The 18,768-nt window shown below is 38.7% G+C and overlaps 1 protein-coding gene and 1 long non-coding RNA gene across 5 annotated transcripts in view; one reads left to right on the top strand and one right to left on the bottom strand.

Moving 5' to 3' along the window:
• COL5A2 (collagen type V alpha 2 chain) overlaps positions 1 to 18,768 on the top strand; it is a 127,332-nt gene that overhangs the window by 17,737 nt on the left and 90,827 nt on the right. The window contains exons 1-2 of one of the 4 annotated variants that reach the window (XM_023930702.2): positions 14,887 to 14,934; positions 15,360 to 15,898. In XM_023930702.2, coding sequence (XP_023786470.2) covers positions 15,796 to 15,898 — 103 coding nt within the window. In that variant the 5' untranslated portion in view covers positions 14,887 to 14,934; positions 15,360 to 15,795. Of the gene's footprint in view, positions 1 to 7,395; positions 7,509 to 14,886; positions 14,935 to 15,305; positions 15,899 to 18,768 lie in introns of those variants that run through there. The other 3 variants (XM_086898424.1, XM_086898422.1, XM_086898421.1) reach the window with 3 other exon arrangements.
• Positions 12,341 to 14,748, bottom strand: LOC147652177 (uncharacterized). Its single transcript, XR_015289509.1, has 2 exons — positions 14,458 to 14,748; positions 12,341 to 14,019 (listed from the first exon to the last, which is right to left on the bottom strand). It is a non-coding gene; the product is annotated as an uncharacterized LOC147652177 (long non-coding RNA).

Here is an 18,768-nt window from a genome sequence, read left to right as displayed (position 1 = left end):
TGTCCTCCAGATTAATGAAGTAAATCCTAATATCTACACTGCTGAAAGTCAAAGAATTTTTAAAACACTTCACAAGGAGCAAGAAAGATGAGTTAGTCATGATTCATTTAATTGTTTGGTCCTCCTTAGTCATGTAGTATTTCACATCTCACTAATTCTACAGTCAAAATTTTGGCAACTCATCTAGCAGTAAATGGAATAGGCAGTCTGTGCTTTCCCTGAAGTGAAAATCCAGCTGTGATCCCTGAGGATGTCAGTAGGCAGGTTTACATTGGCCCCAAGCTAGCTCTTAAATGACATCGTTTAAGATCCACTGCTGCTTCTTGAGTGCATCACTGCAGTCAGAGGCTCACTGTCTGCTCTGAAATGCCAGAATTTGATCATTTAGAATCTCCTCTTAGATGGCACACAGCTGTTCCCTTTTATTATGTGTGGCTGCACATGTGAAAAGGCATCTCTTCTATAAGCATAGGCTGGAAAAAATCCCATCAGAGAATCAAACTTGTCCAATCTGTGTAACTTGGACAAAGTTTTCCTTGGAAGCATAGATTCTTGACAGAATCGGTCTATGATGGATACAAATAAAATTCATTTGAAGGTCAGATCTGTAGAAAAGCCAATTGGCTTCCAGGTTCAAAATAAGGTTGGTTGAAATGACAGTCTAACAACAATTAATAATAATTGGGGAACAAGATGGTCTACTGAAAAACATATGTAAAAAGACAAATATTATAAAAGTAAATATAAGTACTATGTGTTAGAAATCCATTACATAGATTTTCAAGAAAGATAAATTACCTCTTTTTTACAGAATTATTTCATGTAGCAAACAAGAGGACAGTGAAATGTTAGTGTAGAAAACAGCATTGCACAATTGCTACATTTTTTTTAGAAATTTTTAGAAATTGCATTTTTAGAAAATGCCTTTCATAATTACTGTTCCTGTTTGTGCCACTCAGGTGACACATGTAGAAAAGGGACAAATATAAAAAGGAAGTGTCCATATGGAAATTCTGCACAGAAGTTGGGCATGCTGACTGAAGAGCAGCCCACATTACACCCTGTTATATGATGGTGGAAGGGCTGGATTGTTCATCACTGGTTTTAAAAGGAAAAAGTATCATTAAATTGCACTTCTCCTTACACATTAGGATACCATGAGGTAAAACTGAGAGTTGCCTGAAAGAGTTGGTTTACTATCAGTTAGACTTGCAATGGTTGAAAATCACTAAAATAGCAGGCAACTGAATGGAGAGACTTCCAAACTACAAAACCTTGTTTTATACAGTTTCTCAACCTGTGTGTTCCCTGCTCACTCAAGAGCATCCACAGATGCTTGGCAATGCAGGAAATGATGCATAAATCATTACTACAAGGTCAGTAAATTCACTACTGGAAGTTAAATGTTACTTGTGTTCAGAGAGAAGCAGTAAAACCTTTTAAGTAGAGGTTGTAGAATTCAAATACAATGTGAACAAACAGACAAATATTCTAATATGATATATGTATCTCTGCTTTAATAATGGCTAATTTAAACTTTTGCATTTAAGCAAAACTGTATCTTTGGTTCTTTGGTCGTTTCTGGAAATGAGAAGTATCATCATTAATGTGGAAACCACTTTTTTATGTTTTATGGGAAGCTTTTACTCTCTGTATTTCTACAGGGTGATACTTCAGGTAAAGCTGTAACATTCTGTGTCTGAAACTTGACTGCTCTCCTACTCTTCTGCCAGCAGCCCACATGCTCCTGGCATTGTAGCTGCTCTCTGACTCTCAACCCCTTCTTTTCTGGCTGGATCTGGTATGTAGGCTCTTGGAGTGGGAAAGGAGCAATAGCAGCACAGAGGTCTCAGTGCCTCTGTACCCCCTGCTTACATCCCTGTAGGACAGCTATGGCTGCCCATTCCTGTGGGAGTTGACAGCAGTTCCTGTCAGGCTGGATAGGTGTTTCACCATCAGGTATTCCCAGTGTGTTGGTGAAATGCATTGAGGCCAAATAAGTTTATTCAAGGAGATGAAGGCATCCTTTCATAAGACTTATTATTTCTGCAAATTACAAAGGTTACCATTATTTCCTCAGAGCTTTCTTGGAGTCAGGAATACCTTAGCCATTGAGTCAGAACCTCTTCACGTTACGCCTTTTAATAATTTTCCAGTTGCAATGGTTGTCTGTCTAAGCCCTACATATGTAAAAAAAAATAAATTCTAATTAAGTCAAAACAGACTGAAATATGACTTATCTTGCTTGTCAGGGATTGGTTTTCAGATGTAATTTTACTTTCTATAGCCAAAACCTGAGAATATTTATAACTAGTCGAACATGATAATGTATTTCTGTTCAACTAAATTAAATCTCAATACTCTTAAAAGAAGTCTCAATAAGAATTATTTTCTTTCAGCCCTCCTATTAAGTAAATCTGAGCCCCCTCCAAATCAGTCCTGCTCTTCTGCATGTCTCACTAGAACTTAACAATACAGCTGAGAATTTTTTGAATAAAATAGCAGCTTTTATAGTCCAGTAAGGGGGATTCCTGGTGGATGACTGCACAGCTGTAGTAACCTCATTATTCAGGGGAAAGTGAGGTATTCCTTAGCCTAATGCAGAATTTCCAATCTCCCTGTGTATTTTCTGGGGAACTTTGTTCAGAGACCAAAAAACCCCTGATTTTTAACATTGCATTGCTACAGAAATACTCAGGAAGTTATTTTTTGATACTTTATAAGTTCTGTGGTTCCAAAATGCTTTAGCTGACAATCTCTTTGCTTGTTTTATTATTTTATTATCCTGGCTGAGAAGAAAGACTTCTAAGTTCTTATGTGGGAGGAGGAGGGAGGAGCAAATAGATTAACATCTGAGAGAGAGTTACAAAGCTGGGAAATAAAAATAGCTTTTGGGATGGCACTGTGAAGTGAGTCAGACTTTTGGTCGGGGTCTCAGATGAAGCAGGGCTATGTAAAGGAGAGAGCCAGCTGCTGAGGGATGGCCTGATGGAAGAATGCTTGGCCATCCGATGAAAAGGGGAAATCTCAGGCACGTCTGATGCTTGAAGAAATTGATTTTAAAGTCAGATGATTTATTTCATATTTCTCAGCTGTCTTAATCTGTCCAGAATTGTGTTTCTTGGAATTTTCAGACCTTTGTATCTCCTCAGTTGGGCACTTGCATGAAGCTTGCACAGAACTGTCTTTGAAGCAGATTTTGGTTCTTGGCTTTTAAGCTGGTTTGAAACAATTTTGGTCCTCTCCTTGGCTCTGCCCTAGCCCTGACCTGCTTTTAAAGCCCTAGTAGCTTTCATAACAATTTAAAGGGATGTATTTGAAACCCTAGTGAGAGGTGGAAATGGGTCCTGAGGGAACAGGACCCTGCCAAACAAGGGATCAGTTGTGACCAATCCCCAGAGCTTCTGCGTGAGCCCGTCTGGAATTTCCTCACTGTGTGCAGACACCAGCTCTCCTCATGCCCAGGTCTCTTTCTGAGGAGTGGGAAAGCTCAGAGAGCAGGAGGCTGAGTCACATGGATGTGCCCTCCTTTGAGCTGGCATGTGTTGGGCTGCCAGGCTGAGTCCCTCGCTGTTCCCTGGTGGGGACAATGGGAGGAGCTGCGCCCTTGGGAGCCACAGGCCACTCCAGGTCCAGTACCCAGAGCTAAGACTCAAGCTAACACAAATCCAAAGCCAAAAAAAGTCCATTAGTCTGCTGAAATATACTATGCTTTTTTGCAATTTTAAATTATAATCTGGCCTACAGTCATAAAAAGCCATGAAAATGAGCAGATATTCGAGAAGATCTGCAGGTGTAGGAGAGTGTTTTGCCCTCAAAAAATGTGTAAAATGTCAGTTAAGTTTAATGAGAGTTACACAGGTGCATTGATAACCTTGGAATTTCAAGGTATTTCATTTTTTGTTGAAGTACTAGGGACTGAATTTTCCTGCCTGGCACACAGCTGGCTTTCTTACAAAAATATTTATCTCCAATTAGCCATTTAAACCCTTCCTCATTTCCACAATGGGAAAAGAGGGTTGCACAGATGAAGGACTGGGCTGGTTTCATCTGATTTCCCCAAACAAGTTGTCTATTTACTCAATAAGTTTGAGTATACACATAATTATAAAACTGAATGTGACATTACACCCTTAGGGAGGTCATTTCACAGAAAATCTGCATTCATCAGTTCAAATGTGAAAAAGTAATATTTCCACACATAGTTTACTAGCTCTTTACTTTAGAAGTACCTTTGCTTTTAAAGGGATACTGTGTCACTCTTAAAGGAATGGAAAAAGTATTGACTGGGCACATTTTCCTAGATTTTTAGATGAAATTCTACTAGAAGTGACTTAGACATAAATTTTCTTTCAGAGATGGAGGAAATAGATGAATTTGTAGAATTCCTGGACCAAGAGAGATAACTTGGAGAAGGTTCATAGGCCTGGTGTAGATCAAGCATGTTCGCTAAAGAAGCAGATCAAACTTCAGTTATGTCTATCCTCAATAATATGGATAGATTCATTTTCGAATAAAAACAGGAAAAAACAGAGCACACTTGTCAGGATAAGTATTGTAGACAAGCCAAGCTATAGAATTAAAGCCTTCCAATAGCTGCTGTGTAAATGTGAGTGAACAAAAGACAGAACTACATTTGGTATGTCCTTATTGATAGTGGAGAATCATTTCCATGAAGGCTGGTAAATATCAGAGACTTAAGTTTCAATAGCACTTATAATAATTGTTTCTGCAGTTTCTTTGCATAGTTTTTTACCATCATTAGAAAAATAGCATTTGATTTTGAGTTTTCTGACTTTGGCCGTGACCTCTGTGTTCAGGGCGCTTAGAGCTGACTTGAGTCTGATTGTGTAAATGTGACACTAAATAAAGCTTGAAAATAAACAACAGCAAAGGGTCCTGAAACAATAAAGCAAACAGCCTTTAGATGAATTGAAGGATTTACTGAAGCATCCACTTAGTTGTAGAAACTAATGGTTCTTTGGGTACAACATACAGAGCTTCAAAACCTTACAATAGCATTGAAGGAGTACACTGTTGGAAAGGAACCATATTCATGAAAATAAGGAATCATTCTATGATTATTTAGCTGTTCTTTTCTTTCCTGTATAACTTTAGGTAGTGACTTTTTTTGGAGTTTGAATACTTTAGTTCCTGTAAAAAGTGCATGATTTGACTGTGTTTCTGTTTATAGAGACTCATTCTCTGCCAAAGAAAATATTTGTCTGTGTGCCACTCTAACTAAGTACTTCCTCTAGTCTATGTGTGTGTTAGGTTCAGCTTGGCCTTCTGATGGTTTGTTGGAGCCTATATAGAAGATAGTGGGCTTTTAAAATTCCTTGTTATAGGTCTAGCAGCAAACATTCAAATAGCCACTGCAAGACTGTCATAACAACATTAGATTGTGGTCTGATATCCTCAATCAGTCTGGGGTTATGGAGAATGTAAAAGGCTCCATCTGCCTTGTTGGTTTTTCTACCAGAATCTGTATTTTGTTATTTTGCTGGTGACAGGCAGGTCGCTCTCCTTTGCCACAGTGGAAATCCTAGGCCACACTTTAGCTGGTCAGTGGGCTGAGTTTCTTCTCATACTGATCCTGAAGCTGTAGTGCAGTAAACTCTTATTGGCCTGTTGGTCCCCCCATCATTGTAAATGGCTTTATTTGACTAATTTTTCAGGAGCCCAAAAATTCTTCTTCATGGGGATAAATAGTATTTTTAAACATCTGTGGCACTGAGGAGAGGTAAGGAGTAACTTCTCCCCCCTCCCTACTCCTTCTATTTTCTACACATTAGAAACCTCACAAGATTATTCAGAAGGGCTGGTGTACAAGCCTCAACTTAAGATTTTTAAAAAAAACAAAAAAAAGAATATGTATTAAATAAACTGGGTCCTGGAGAATGTCTAAGCCCCTAGGGATATTTGACTATATGCTGGTGACTTCTTAAAAGTTTGCTATATCCTTGAGTTAACATCTGCATGGAACACTGTGACTTCAGTGAGGCTTGTGAAGCTTTTGACAATTCCTAAAGGAATCTTGAAGGTAAGGCTGGGATCAATGTCAAGTTCCTGACAGGACTTTATCTCTGACATGTGTTTGCTTTCTTTATGCAAATAAATTAGGTCAAGATTTTATATCAAAACTATTGCTGTATTCTTAGAAGAGTAGGGCTAGAATTTCACACCAGTCTCTTATTTTTAGGTGTAATTCTACAAACAGTTCCAAGAAGCAGATAAAATATCTGAAAATTCTTCCAGCTTCATTAAAATTGTATACGAATTGAAATTTTCTATTGCAACCTTTTAAGTAACAATAAAAAATAGTATATGAAATTAATAATATCAGGTGGTTAGAACTTGCATTCTAGTTGCAAAGGATAAGTTTTTTAACACTAAGAAAAAGCACATTTTATCCTGCTTGAAATCATCCTTCATGCAATTTAAACTTTGCTCTCCATAGGTGAATTAGTGCATTGTTGAATGTTGGAAGTATACAGAAGAAATTGAATGAGCATTTTCATCTATGTTTTCCATCCAGTGCATGAGATATTTAAATATAGGGATAAAAATCGCCAGTTATAATCAAATATAATCAAAAATCAAGTACTTGCTATTCAGGTCTCTTTCCTTCATATAGATATGATTGTGAGTGTATTTAAGAGACAATATAATGGTAATATTAAATAAACAAAGCTGAGAAATCCTTCTGAAAGTACCCTGAATGATTGGTAGGAATATTATGATCAAAATGATAACACAATATGAGAAACCAATAAACAACCAGCCTGATTACAAGATATACAAGTTGCAATTAACTCATACCTATACTTGGTTTTTGTGGATGTGTTTGTGATTGGATTAAGTAAAAAAAAGCTTAGTCCAATAAAGTTTGAATATATGTGACAATTAGAAATATAAAATAGTGGACATAGAATGAGGTGGATAGCGAATATTAAAAATCTGTCTTCGTACTGCTCATGTGCAGAGTGTCCTGTAGTGCCAGGGTTGTCTCTGAGCAGTGGGTGGCTCAGTGGGTGGGGGCTCCACTGCATGGGTACTTCTCTGCATGGGCAACTTTCCACAAGACTGGGTTTGATTAGAGGATTCACATGGAAAGCACCTTAACTGATGGAAATAAGCATGGTGAGAGAGATCTCTGGGGTTTGCCCACATTTTGTGTGGGGCTTTTTCACTCATGGCTCAGTTTGTGTGGGCTTTGCTCTGTGTAGCAGTGGTCAGACTTGATTTGCCTGCTGAGGTAATGTGGGTGTAATTTAATGTCCCAGCAGATTTCAGGGAGAGTATATGTGACATGGTCTGGTACTTTAAAGGTACCTGAATATAAATCATCTATGCAAACCTTGTTTTCTAACAAGTGCTCTCAATCTTTCCCAGACAGCAAGCAGCCATTAACTGAGGGGGAAAAGGGCAGTCCAGTTACCTGCTGTGGATGTTACTGATCTCTAGGTACATTTCAGACCACCCATCACTGGATCCAGGGTTACAAGGTGAGGTTGTGCTCATGTGCTGCGGTGTCACCAGGTAAAAGTTATTTCAGCTGCTGCCAGAAATGACATAACAAGAGATATAAGAAGTTTTTGCCTGCCATGGTGATCTTGGAGTAGGGGGACTTTTGAGAAGCAAATGTTATGCTATTGTGGAAATGTACAACCATCTTTAAGCTTTCATAACTATTTTATAAAATGACAGAGGCTTATCTAAGCTATCAATCTTTAAAAAGGGTAAGAGGCTGATTTCCTGAACTACATCATCAAAGCAATCAGTTCAGGCAAAATAAAGCATATCAGTGAGTATGGCAAATAGATACTCTTTCACAACCTGTTTCAGCCCATTAACCAGATGAAAATTCACTTGGTGATGGGTCATAACTTTGAAAATAAGCCTACCTCATAAGGAGTTCTGCATTGAAATAAAAATTTCAAAAAGATTTTTAAAATGGCTCAGTTTGCATATTTTTTCAAAATTAAATGATGATGAATTCTTTCTGAGCAAACCTATGTTTTCAATTAGCACTTAATGTTTAAAGACAGACTAAAATGTGCTCCACACATGCATTCACAGAATCTTAGTGCAATAAGGCTCATAAAAGCCATAAAATATTAGAAAGAAGACAGCATGAAAAGGAAATGGGAAAGTAAAGCAGGCAGAATAAACCTCCTTTGCATTCTCTATTTGAACTTAGACACAACTGTACTGACATTTATTTAATGTCCTGGGCTTATAGTTCTAGTAGTGACACCAAGCACCCCCATGCTAGAATTATAGCTAGAATTATAACTGTAACAGAAATTTTTCTTCATTTCAGCTTTGTATGAATGTAATGCATAAAGACAAGTTTTATATCCCTGACTTACACAAATTCTGATTCTTTTTTTCCTCCTTTTTCTCTATTATTTCTTTCTACTATTGTTGCTATTCCCCCTTTTTTTTATTAATTATCCACAATTTTGTCCATGTTGGCAGTTTTTCCCTGGCTGCTTGAAAGAAAGGAATAGGGAATGTCCATATCAACATAGAAAATACTAAAAAAAAAGACAAGTTTTCTTTTTTATTATTTTATAAATTGTTTTCAAATTGGGTTTTATGAATACCCTGGTTTTCTGTTTATCAGATCTTACCACCTGATAGAGGTAGATCCTATTTTCCAGAAGATGACTCACTTTTAAGAGAGAACATAGCCCTTATATAAATCACATTTTCTTGATAGAAGAAAAATACTGCTGAAGAGAATCTAAAAGGATCATTTCGACTATTACAATCCTTTAAAGCAGATTAAAATTTATGTATTAGTAGAGTGATGAAAAGATGGGTAAAAAGGGGGTGGAAGCTTCAATTGTAATACATTAATTCAGCAGCTGAAATATTGCTGCTAACTTCAACAGGGGCAATCTTTCACCCTGTGTCTACTGCTTTGAGTTGGTGTAAAAAATGCCTGCCCTGAAATTATTAAATCTGTTTCTTCTTATTAATTAAAGATACTGAATAATGTAATTTAAGAAGGTTACCTTATAGAAAGCTGAGCAATTCCAGTAAGATGCTGAGCAAGCCAAGTTCCTTTTGTCAATCAAGCTGAGGCCTTTCCCAATTTTAAATGGTAAGTAAGTGGAATCAAAGGCACTTCAACTATCCAGGACGAAAACCAATATGTTTAAAAATGGGCCTTTTCTGGAGAATATAAATTTAATATAGAGCATTATGTCATAGAATATGCTGAGTTGGAAGGGACCCATCAATATCATTGAGTCCAACTCATAGTCAAGAACAAGACACCCCAAGAATCCCTCCACATGCCTGAGAATGTTGTCCAAATGTGTCTATAGATACTGAACATTCACTAAACATCTGTTAAGGGTTTTTTTACATGGGAAGCAATATCCTGTGTAAATGGACCCCTTCAGTCCTACTTTATAGTGTGTGTAAAGTCACAGGCACTTTGTTTCATATGGATGTAATAATAAATATGGGGGTTTAGGGGGGAAAATATATTCCTTATTTTAGTGGCCCTTTCCCTGTGAGGGAAGACACTCCTTGGACGTGTCTCCACTCTTGGCTTGCACAGTGCCCCATCTGCTCAAGACACTCCCTTCTGCAGGCCACCCAGTGTGGTTCCCCCATAGCTCCCTGCAGGCAGCAGGCTCAGGCCCAGAGCAACAGCTGACAAAGTCTCATTTTGAGCTCAGACACATTCCAGTACATTTGCTTACTTTGGGGTTTTACTTGGAAACTTAAGTCTGTAGAACTCGATCAGTAGCTAGCTTTCCTGGGAGCATTATGTATATACTTTTCTCTAAGATTAATTTTAACATATGTGTTCTGTGATTCTGAAGTCCCTCCTGGAGCTGCTTTAGCCATTCTCCAGTTACATCTGTAGGCCAGCTCTGTTAATTGGCATGTAGTGTGTACAGGCTTTTCAGCATTTTTATTTTGCTAGAAAATCAGATGTGACTTGGGAGCAATGTGGTTTGTAGGACTGCATTCTGAACTTCTTGCTCATGTTATGGTTGGTAAGAATGTTGCTACAAACTTAAATGTTTTATTCCCCAGGTTTCAAGTAGATGACTCCATCAGGTTTGGATGTGATACAAATTCAGTTCTAAGGCTGAAAATCAATGCTTTAAAAATAACAGTGTAATGATAGGGAAAACAATTTGCTGGGGTATTTACTGTGCTTTGGTCACAGCCTAATAGTGACCAATGGGATGTTAGTACATGAGACCAAAATGGAAACCATGAGCTCTTTTCTTACCCAAAGTGAAACGATTTTACAGACAGGAGCGCTGGACACAGGCCCAGGCAGCATGCTGTGCTAATGTTCTGGTAGTTGAGCACACACGCTCTTAGATCCATACCTTGCACATAAATACTGGTGACTATAGAGTTCCATCTGCATGGGGCTTTAGATTAGAGCATAGGCAATAAGAGTTTAATTGAGCTCCACATCATCTTCCTGTCCTTTCAGTGGGGTCTTTGATGCTTCTTACATTTCTGAGAATAAATCCTGTAATATTTCAGAATATATGAAACCTGCACCAATTACATCATTATACATTACATAAATAAACAGCAATAGCTACAAAACTTCCAACAACCATGAATGAAATCAATACATAAGATTTTAATCATGTCCTTAGTTTACACAATATAAACTCTCAAAGACAGATACATTGTTTTGTTTCTTGAAGACATGGTATATATATTAGTTATACTAGGACATGATGACAAGTTACCAAAGTGTTCATTTTGTGCTTGGGGCTGCACTGAGCATATTAAAGCACAGTTCAGTGGTCTGAAATGTGTTAAGACAAAATAGTTCTACATAGTCTTGGACATGAATTTTAAAATAAGGGAATGACATTAAAATAATACTATTTTAAAACTGTGGATAAAATTCAGTGGTGGTGATTAAGTAATCCTGAGCCTCAACACATCTTATAACAAGCCTATTTCCACAAGAGAATAGGGTTAAAAATAAACTTTCAGCCAAATTCTTTCTTTACAGTCCCATTGGTTTAAGTGATTCCCTAGGTCAGAAAAATTATTGGAGTTATGAATATGCTTATTGGATAGAATTTTAACTCCTTTTGCAGGGACTTTCAGTCAATGAAAAAGAACAAAGTAAGCTATCTTGGGGTCCTAAGGTAAATTAATTAAATATTAGGAAAAAAAATCCAGTGAAGACCATCAGTTGGGACCTATTTGAATTACAGATTAGCATTTGCCCTTGCCACTTAAGTGGGTAGCTTGCTGTGATCCTTTTATGTTCTCACTTAATCAGTTTAAGTTCTTAGGCAAACAAAAGCCAGCTTGACAATGAATTTGTAATAAAGAATAAAATAATGGTGCTGGCTTTCCTATTCTAAGTAAAGAATAAGTATAATTTTCAGGAGACTTCATGCAAGACTTTCCCTAGTTATTTCACTAATTAATTCCTTGACTTTTTTTACTTAGACTAATGTTGAGTTTAATTTAATTGAGACATTCTAAATGAAAGGCTGCCAGTGCCAATAACTTTTGGAATTTACTGGGTTTGGAGTTCCTCATGGCAAAAGCCCATTTATGGTGACTGACATAATCCAAGACTCCTCACTAGCAGTTTTAAAGCAAAGTATCATCTTATGTCCTGAAATTAAAAATAAACTGAAACAACATTGCAAAGGCTGAATGTAACCAAGAAAGATAACTTCCCTCTATTAGGACTTAAATTCATTTATTAAACCTTCCTACACAAAGGTTGATGGGAATATTTTCCTACAATTGGGCAGCAGTGTTACTGATGTAGCATTGTTTAAATCTCTAGCTGATACTAGTTTTATAGGTGGATTTCTCTGCAGGATGATTATGATTTTGAGTCTCTGTGGTTTGGAATCTAGTCCATTTAAAATATGATTGAAAAGTAGTATAATATTCCTCTGTTTTCATTCTTGCCTTTTTTCTGTAGTTTCCTATTTTTCCTACCTTTTTCTGTAGTTTCCTATTACATTTTCTCATTTTAAATAGCAGAATTTTTCTTTTACTAGAAGGACCTGTATAAAATGGGAAAACCAATTCCTTATGCAGTAGTGGTCTTAAAAGTGCAACGTGAACACACTTCAAAGGTAGAACTATTTTCCTCTCATATATTATTTCAGTCATGTTCATTTTAATGGTCAGTTCCAAGAAAGGGCAAGCATTTTCTGTGCACTATATTTTTGAGAGTTAAATAAATGGTGTGGCAATTTGCTGCTTTATTTTTCAAGCTAAGTGTGTGATCGAAAAAGTTATACAAGGTGGAAATTTCAAACAGCACTTACCATGGATTTAACTGCCTACATAAAACTTGATGGCAACTCTCACATTGGTGTGAGCTCCCTTTGGTGAAACCGCACTGCTTTTGAAAAATCTTGCTTGTCTTTGAACAGATACCTTTTGAATTCAGCTAGAGTTTATTTCCAATTTCCATGAATCCACTGATTTCATATTGATCTAAACCACTGGCACAGGTACTCATATGTAGCAGATAGCTTGCTCATTTATGTGAAGAAGCTTTTTATCAGCTTGGTACAGATTAGTTTAGAACAGGAGCACTGTCACACTGTATGTAACACTGTGAAAGGTGTGAGAGGCCCTTAAACTCCATTGGAGAGACCCTCAAGGAGATTGGATTTTAATTGCTCATATGTATGCGTGCTCACATGCATTTGAAGTTGCTAATTGGGTTTTTCCGGCTTGACTTTGAGATTTTGAAAGGTTTAAGTGTGTGAATTATATTTTAATATATTTCTGAGTCCTCACAATTACCTAAGAATATTCCCTAGCCTCATCTATCACTCATAATGTGCTTTGACTTTTGAGTAATTTTGAATTTTACATGTGACTTTTAGGTCAGATAACTTACAGTACTGACTTACTGGCTAAAAGTAGCATTATCATAATATCAGCAAACAGGATATTTAGGAGTATTTAGTTATATATTTATTTCAGAGTGTTCTATCTTGACATTTCTAGGAGGGTCCTAGCTTTGGAGAGAACACTCATTTCACCAAGACTTTTTAGAGCTTGTCATTGAGCACACACTGCTTTTGTGTAAAGATTTTGCTATTGTGTTGTCATTTCCTTTCATACTATATATTCTTAAAACGTGAAGGTTGCTCTAATGTGAAGCACGAAACACCTCTCCTGTGAAAACAGGCTGGAGAAATTTGGGTTGTTCAACCTGGAGAAAGCTCAAGGGATATCTTATTGTATCCTGCCAGTACCTGAAAGGGGTCTGCCAGAAAGATGAGGACGCACATTTTGGCAGGGCCTGTTGTGATTGGACAAGGGGTAATGGCTTTAAACTAAAAGAATATAGATTCAGACTAGCTATAAAGAAGAATTTTATGATGTGAGTGATGAAACACTGAAAAAGGACTCCCAGAGAGGTGGTGGATGCCCCACGCCTAGAAACCCTCAAGGTCAGGCTGGACAGAGCTCTGAGAAGCCTGATCTATTTGAAGATGTCCCTCCTTGTTGCAGGGGACTTGAACTAGATGTCCAATAAAGGTCCCTTGCAACCTTAACTATTCTGTGATTCTATTAGAAAATGATTATTTAATCATGTCATATCACTTTTTCATCTCCTGTGTGTAATCAACCACAAATTGGTAGTTGAGGCAATCCTGAGTTCAAAGTGTCTCCTGCTGGTGGAAAGAACCTGGGTTTGTTTCCTGCTTTTCCACATTTATTGCTCTACTGAGATGAACTAGACAAAGAGGATTCACTCCTACCACTATTGCAGTGTCTCTGTCTACTAATTTTGGTGTGGTTACATACTGTAAGATGGATGTATAACAATGAAGGTGGATTGGAGAATCTGCTCCATGAGTTGAGGCCCAGGATTCTCCTCCCAAGGAATTTTCTTCTTGTGTAAGTTTCCCTTGGCACAGAAGAAAAATGAGCTCAAAAAAAGGCTTTACTATCCATGATCTTGTGCTAATTTGCAAAATTCCACGTTCCTCTGTTCTTACAGAATCCTACAATCTATGGAAAAAAGGGAAAAAAACATTGGAGAGAAAGTTGTTGCATAAATATACAATATTATTCTATGCAATGTTGGCTTCTCCCCTACTGAAACCATCTTTAAGTGCAGGACCATGATAAAAGCAAGTATTTATAGGGGGGCATTCAATTAATATACTTTTCAATTCTATTGTTAATCTGTTTTAGTTATGAGTCGTAATTTGGGGAGACCAAAACAGAATTAGAAATGAAGGGCAGCTTTTAGATATCACTGTAGGAATCTCTCCTAGGAGTGAAATTGCAGAAGATATCTTTGAATACCTCAGAAATAAAATAGTGTGAAAACAGCTTGGTGCAAGAGAGTAGGGAACTTTGATGTTGCTCCCCTTCAGTGTATTTTTGCGTTAATCTCTGGTTTTGCTGTTAGAGTAGGCTTGTATGTACCATTTTCTGGGTTACCTTTCTTCTTCTGGGCATTCTTGTCCTTTGAAGAAACAGGAGAAAACTTCACAGGCTTTAGGATTCTGCATCACTGGGAGGTGCTAAATCATGCTGTGATTACCCAGGGAGTTTCCAATGTGTATGAATCCGGGTGAAGATGTTTACTTCAAATGGGATTGTTCTCGAGCTGAAATAGCTGAACACAGAAAACCTTACAGCAGATGAATCTACGTTTCCCTGCAGCAGGTATAGATGACCCCATTCTTAGCTAATGAGGGGATTAGTGACTGAACTCCCTTTCAGCAGACCATAAACACTGTGGGAAGAAAGAAATTTAACATTGTTCTCCCAGTTGCAAGTGATCCACAAAAGAGAGATTTGCTTAGTACTCACGCTAGAATGCTAATTAAGGCACATTGTTAAAGGCCAAATACTAGGCTGGGGCTTAGGTAGGTTTGTCAGGGAGCAGGGGCAGAGAACCTTGAAGGAAAGCAGGTAATTGGGTTGTTTGAACGGGTGATTCTGGTGTTAAAAGTGTAGAGCATCTTCCGGCGATTTCCTACAGTCTTCCCAACTGGTAGGACAGTAAATGTAGAGCACGGAGGCATTTGAGGAAAGATTATTCAGCGAAATAATTAATTTGAGAATGTTTATTTCCCTTTGGGCGAAGGGGGCTTATTTACAAGTTCCTGAAGCAAGCTGCCTTATTTTAGCTGTGTGAGCCCCTCTCAAGGGACTGGAGTCCCGTTTGATAACACGGCGAGGCAGGGGGCTCTTAGCAGGGGAGAGGAGGAAAGGCTCCTCCGCTTTGGCAGGGACCGAGCTCCTAATAAGGGAATTGGCTCCAAATGGGGCTATACCCTCCATTTCCAGGAAGCGTGCGCTGGCTGTGGTAAAACAGAGCTTTCTCTTCCTGACAGCTGCTTAAAACTCTGCTTTTGCTTGCTTAATAAACGGTCCTGAAGAAGCACCCGCACTGCACGGCAGCAGGAAAATATCCTGCAAGTGCGCTCGTAAAGAGAAAAGTTCAAGGAAGAGTGAAGCCAGCTCTGATTCGGTTATTTACCATCAATCAGACTGTTGCTTGGCAGGGAGTGGATGATTAGGAGCCTGAACGAGCTGAAAAGGGGCAGGAAGAAAGTGGAGGCAGCATTCTTCCTATTTAAAGCTGCATCCCCTGAAAGGAGTGTTTGCAGACTGCGCTGGAGCTGGTGCTGAAAAGAGGGCTGGCAGACTTTGTCCTGGAACTGATGCGGAAAGGCAGAACGACTCCTCAGCTGGCTTCATGGTGCTAAAATAACCTTACGATTCTGCACTTCTTGCTGCCTGGGGGGGATACATGTCTGATATCTAGGCATGATGGCAGTCTTGGTACAAACGAGAACTTTTTTCATCCTCGCTGCTTTATTAGGCCGATTTGTAACCATAAAAGCGCAAGAAGTGGAAGAATATGAAGGTGGTGAGTTTCTCTCTACTTCTAAAACAATCATCGTAACTCCCTCTCTGCATGCAGTGTGTTTAATGTGTGATTTGGCTAATAAGCGAAGTGGAAAACCTCTGGGGTACGAGAGTAAGACTTTTCCTTTCACATATTGAGAAGGGGGCAGAGAGGGGTTCGCGCTTGGGGTTTTTGAGCGGAAGACCGAGGCTTGCGGCGCTCGCTGCGGGCACAGAGCGGGAGGGGCGGTCAAAGGCTCGGGCTGAGCCCCCCGTCCCGTCCCGGTGGGGCTGCGCCTGCTGCAAGTTCCCAACAAAAGAAAGAGCTTGGGACGCGGCTGGAGGACAGCTGGGCAAGGGAGCCGGGAGAGTAAACACCGAAGCCTCGCAGGGTGGAGTCGTTTGCGCTGAACTACATCTGCTTTCTCACATTCTTTGTTTTAGAGAAATGCAGAAACGTGGATTCTCCCTTTTTTTTCACCCCTTCCTCCCCCCCCCCCCCCCCTTTGAATTTTCCTTTCTTTCCTCCTCCGGCTCATTTTGCCCCAGGCTCCTGCGGAGGGGTTGCCGAGGATGGCGCAGAGCCTTCCCTCCGGCCGGGGGTGGCGGAGCGGGGCAAGCTCCGTGCGGGCAGGAGCGCTGCGAGCTGCGAGCCTCCCCCGCCCAGCCTGCGCTGTCTGCGGCTGCTTGGTGGCCGTTCGAGTTTAATATCATTTCAGTGCCTGCGAGAGAGACACTGACAGGCAGGAGTAGTGACCGTGCTCTTTCATCGGTCGGGATGGATGTCGTGATGTGTGTTGATTTCCTGAAATGTGAGCAGGCTGATATGGGACAGTCTGAAGCTATTGTACTCCTGAACGTACTTCCTAGGCTTCTTATATGTAACGCTGGCTTCTTTTCCGAATTATGCCCTACAAAAGGACTTTATAGGGCATTTCAGCACATTGTAGGATGTAGCCTACACTGCAGCTTACACTTAATTTATCGTGTGTTTTTAAGAGTGTAATTTTCTTGTAACTGAATTTCTCTGGTAATATGCTGGATTGCATAAGTGAGGAGGAGTCAAAACCTGATGAATAAACCAGTGCAATATTTCTGAAACTAGTTCTACAAAGCAAAATGAGACTGTCCTGCCCGTGCAGAGCTGTGTAAGAAGTCCCATAGAGGGGGCACTTTATATAAACGTATGAGTGTAATTCATATACTTGCCATAAAGGGAGTCATATATTATGCATTTTTCAGTTACATGTAATACCAAACAAAACACTTGTGAAAATACTGACCTCATTTTTGGTATCCATTTAATAAAAATTTTAGGGTTTTGCCTGTTTAAAAAAAATGCAAAAGTTATATATGGGTTTTGTGTGGGATTATTACATCTCATTTACTAGACTGTTGGAATTATGGAAATTTTGGGATAAGCCAGTAATGTAGCAGTAATGTAATGTTTTGGGATGCATTTCCCATGTGTTGATGGCTGAGGCAACTGAGAGGTAAGTCAGAGAGCAAAATATGTTGTAGTAAATTAGTAACATCTGTTTACACTTACATCACTTACTCATCTTCCTGTTTGAGAATTAATAGCTTTTGTCTACTATCCATACTTTCTCCAGTGTTCATTATAGTAAAAGAAAACCAAACTCAAACCTATTTTAGTGTGATGTGAGGGTTGGTGCAGTAAAGATAGAAGTCTTTTCTATACACTGGTCTGGTTTAATTGCCAGAAAGAAAGGGATTTCACCTTTCATTTAGTTCCTGATTGAAGCCTACAAATGCTGAAGAGTGAACAGGTTTTATCCTTAGTTTGTCTTGGGTTTGATACTTGTGCAGAGGTTGAACATCAGTCAACATTGTATTTTGCTGCAGTGACTTTGTAGAGCTGCTTCATTTCTCATTCATTTATGTACTACTTGAATTTAGGTACTACCAAATAAACAAATATTAGAGGTATATGGGAATGCAAGGAAGGCACTTCAGGAAGTGTAGATTACAGAAAGCTATCTAACTTTAAGAAGGATATAAACCAGTGTTGTACCAGTCATTTTTCATGACAATCCTAGAAAAAATAAGGGTTGAATACTGCTTGTCAACCTCAGACACAGTGGCAGAAAGAAATAGCTTTTGTGGTAGTGTGTTACAGAATTTATCGTCAAGGGGGATTGATACTGATAGATAAGTTGAATATAATAAAACAGGTAATATGGTTAAAAATCTTTAATGAAAGAACTGTAATACTTCTTCAAACCAAACATCCTGCTTAATTTTTTTTGGCACTTACCATTGCTGTGCTTTTAAGTAATGCCAGTTTCTTTATTTTTTTTTTTTCTCTTGATACCATTGCAGATTGGTCTATTCTGCTCAAGAGCACTTGGCTTATAATGCTACATGATGCACGTGCTTAAAATGCATGTAAAAATGTGAAAACCAGACACTTCCAAACCTAGTACAGAAAAACTGGTCATTTTGTGACTGACTGTTTAAATGTGCCTATTAAAAAGTTATTTATCAATAAGGTCAGGGCTGCAAAATCCTAGAAGGACTGAAAGATCATGGTTTTAATTTCTTTGTAGAGACCTGGTCTAGTTCAGAAATGCAATGGGATCAAAAAGTCCCCAGGAGGTGACTGAAATTTTGTGCTGTTTAAATGCTGAATACCTGAAAGCTCTGAACTTTTGGTACAGGGTTTTCCACACAAGTCTACAATCCTTCCTCTTTCCCTAGGGCTTGGGATAGAGGGAACTACTAGCAGAAACAAGGCATGCTTCTAGGATCCTTTCCCATCCCCTTGGGAGTGTAAAAGTGTTTTTCAAAATAAATTAGAAACATACCTCTAGTGGAACATCAGTACACTTCAGTCAGATTTGAAATTGTGGGAATCAACTTGTTGAAGAT

This window comes from Cyanistes caeruleus, chromosome 7, assembly GCF_971803275.1.
Source record: "Cyanistes caeruleus chromosome 7, bCyaCae1.hap1.1, whole genome shotgun sequence".
Taxonomy (NCBI): domain Eukaryota; kingdom Metazoa; phylum Chordata; class Aves; order Passeriformes; family Paridae; genus Cyanistes; species Cyanistes caeruleus.
This window is presented reverse-complemented; position numbering and strand designations above follow the sequence as displayed.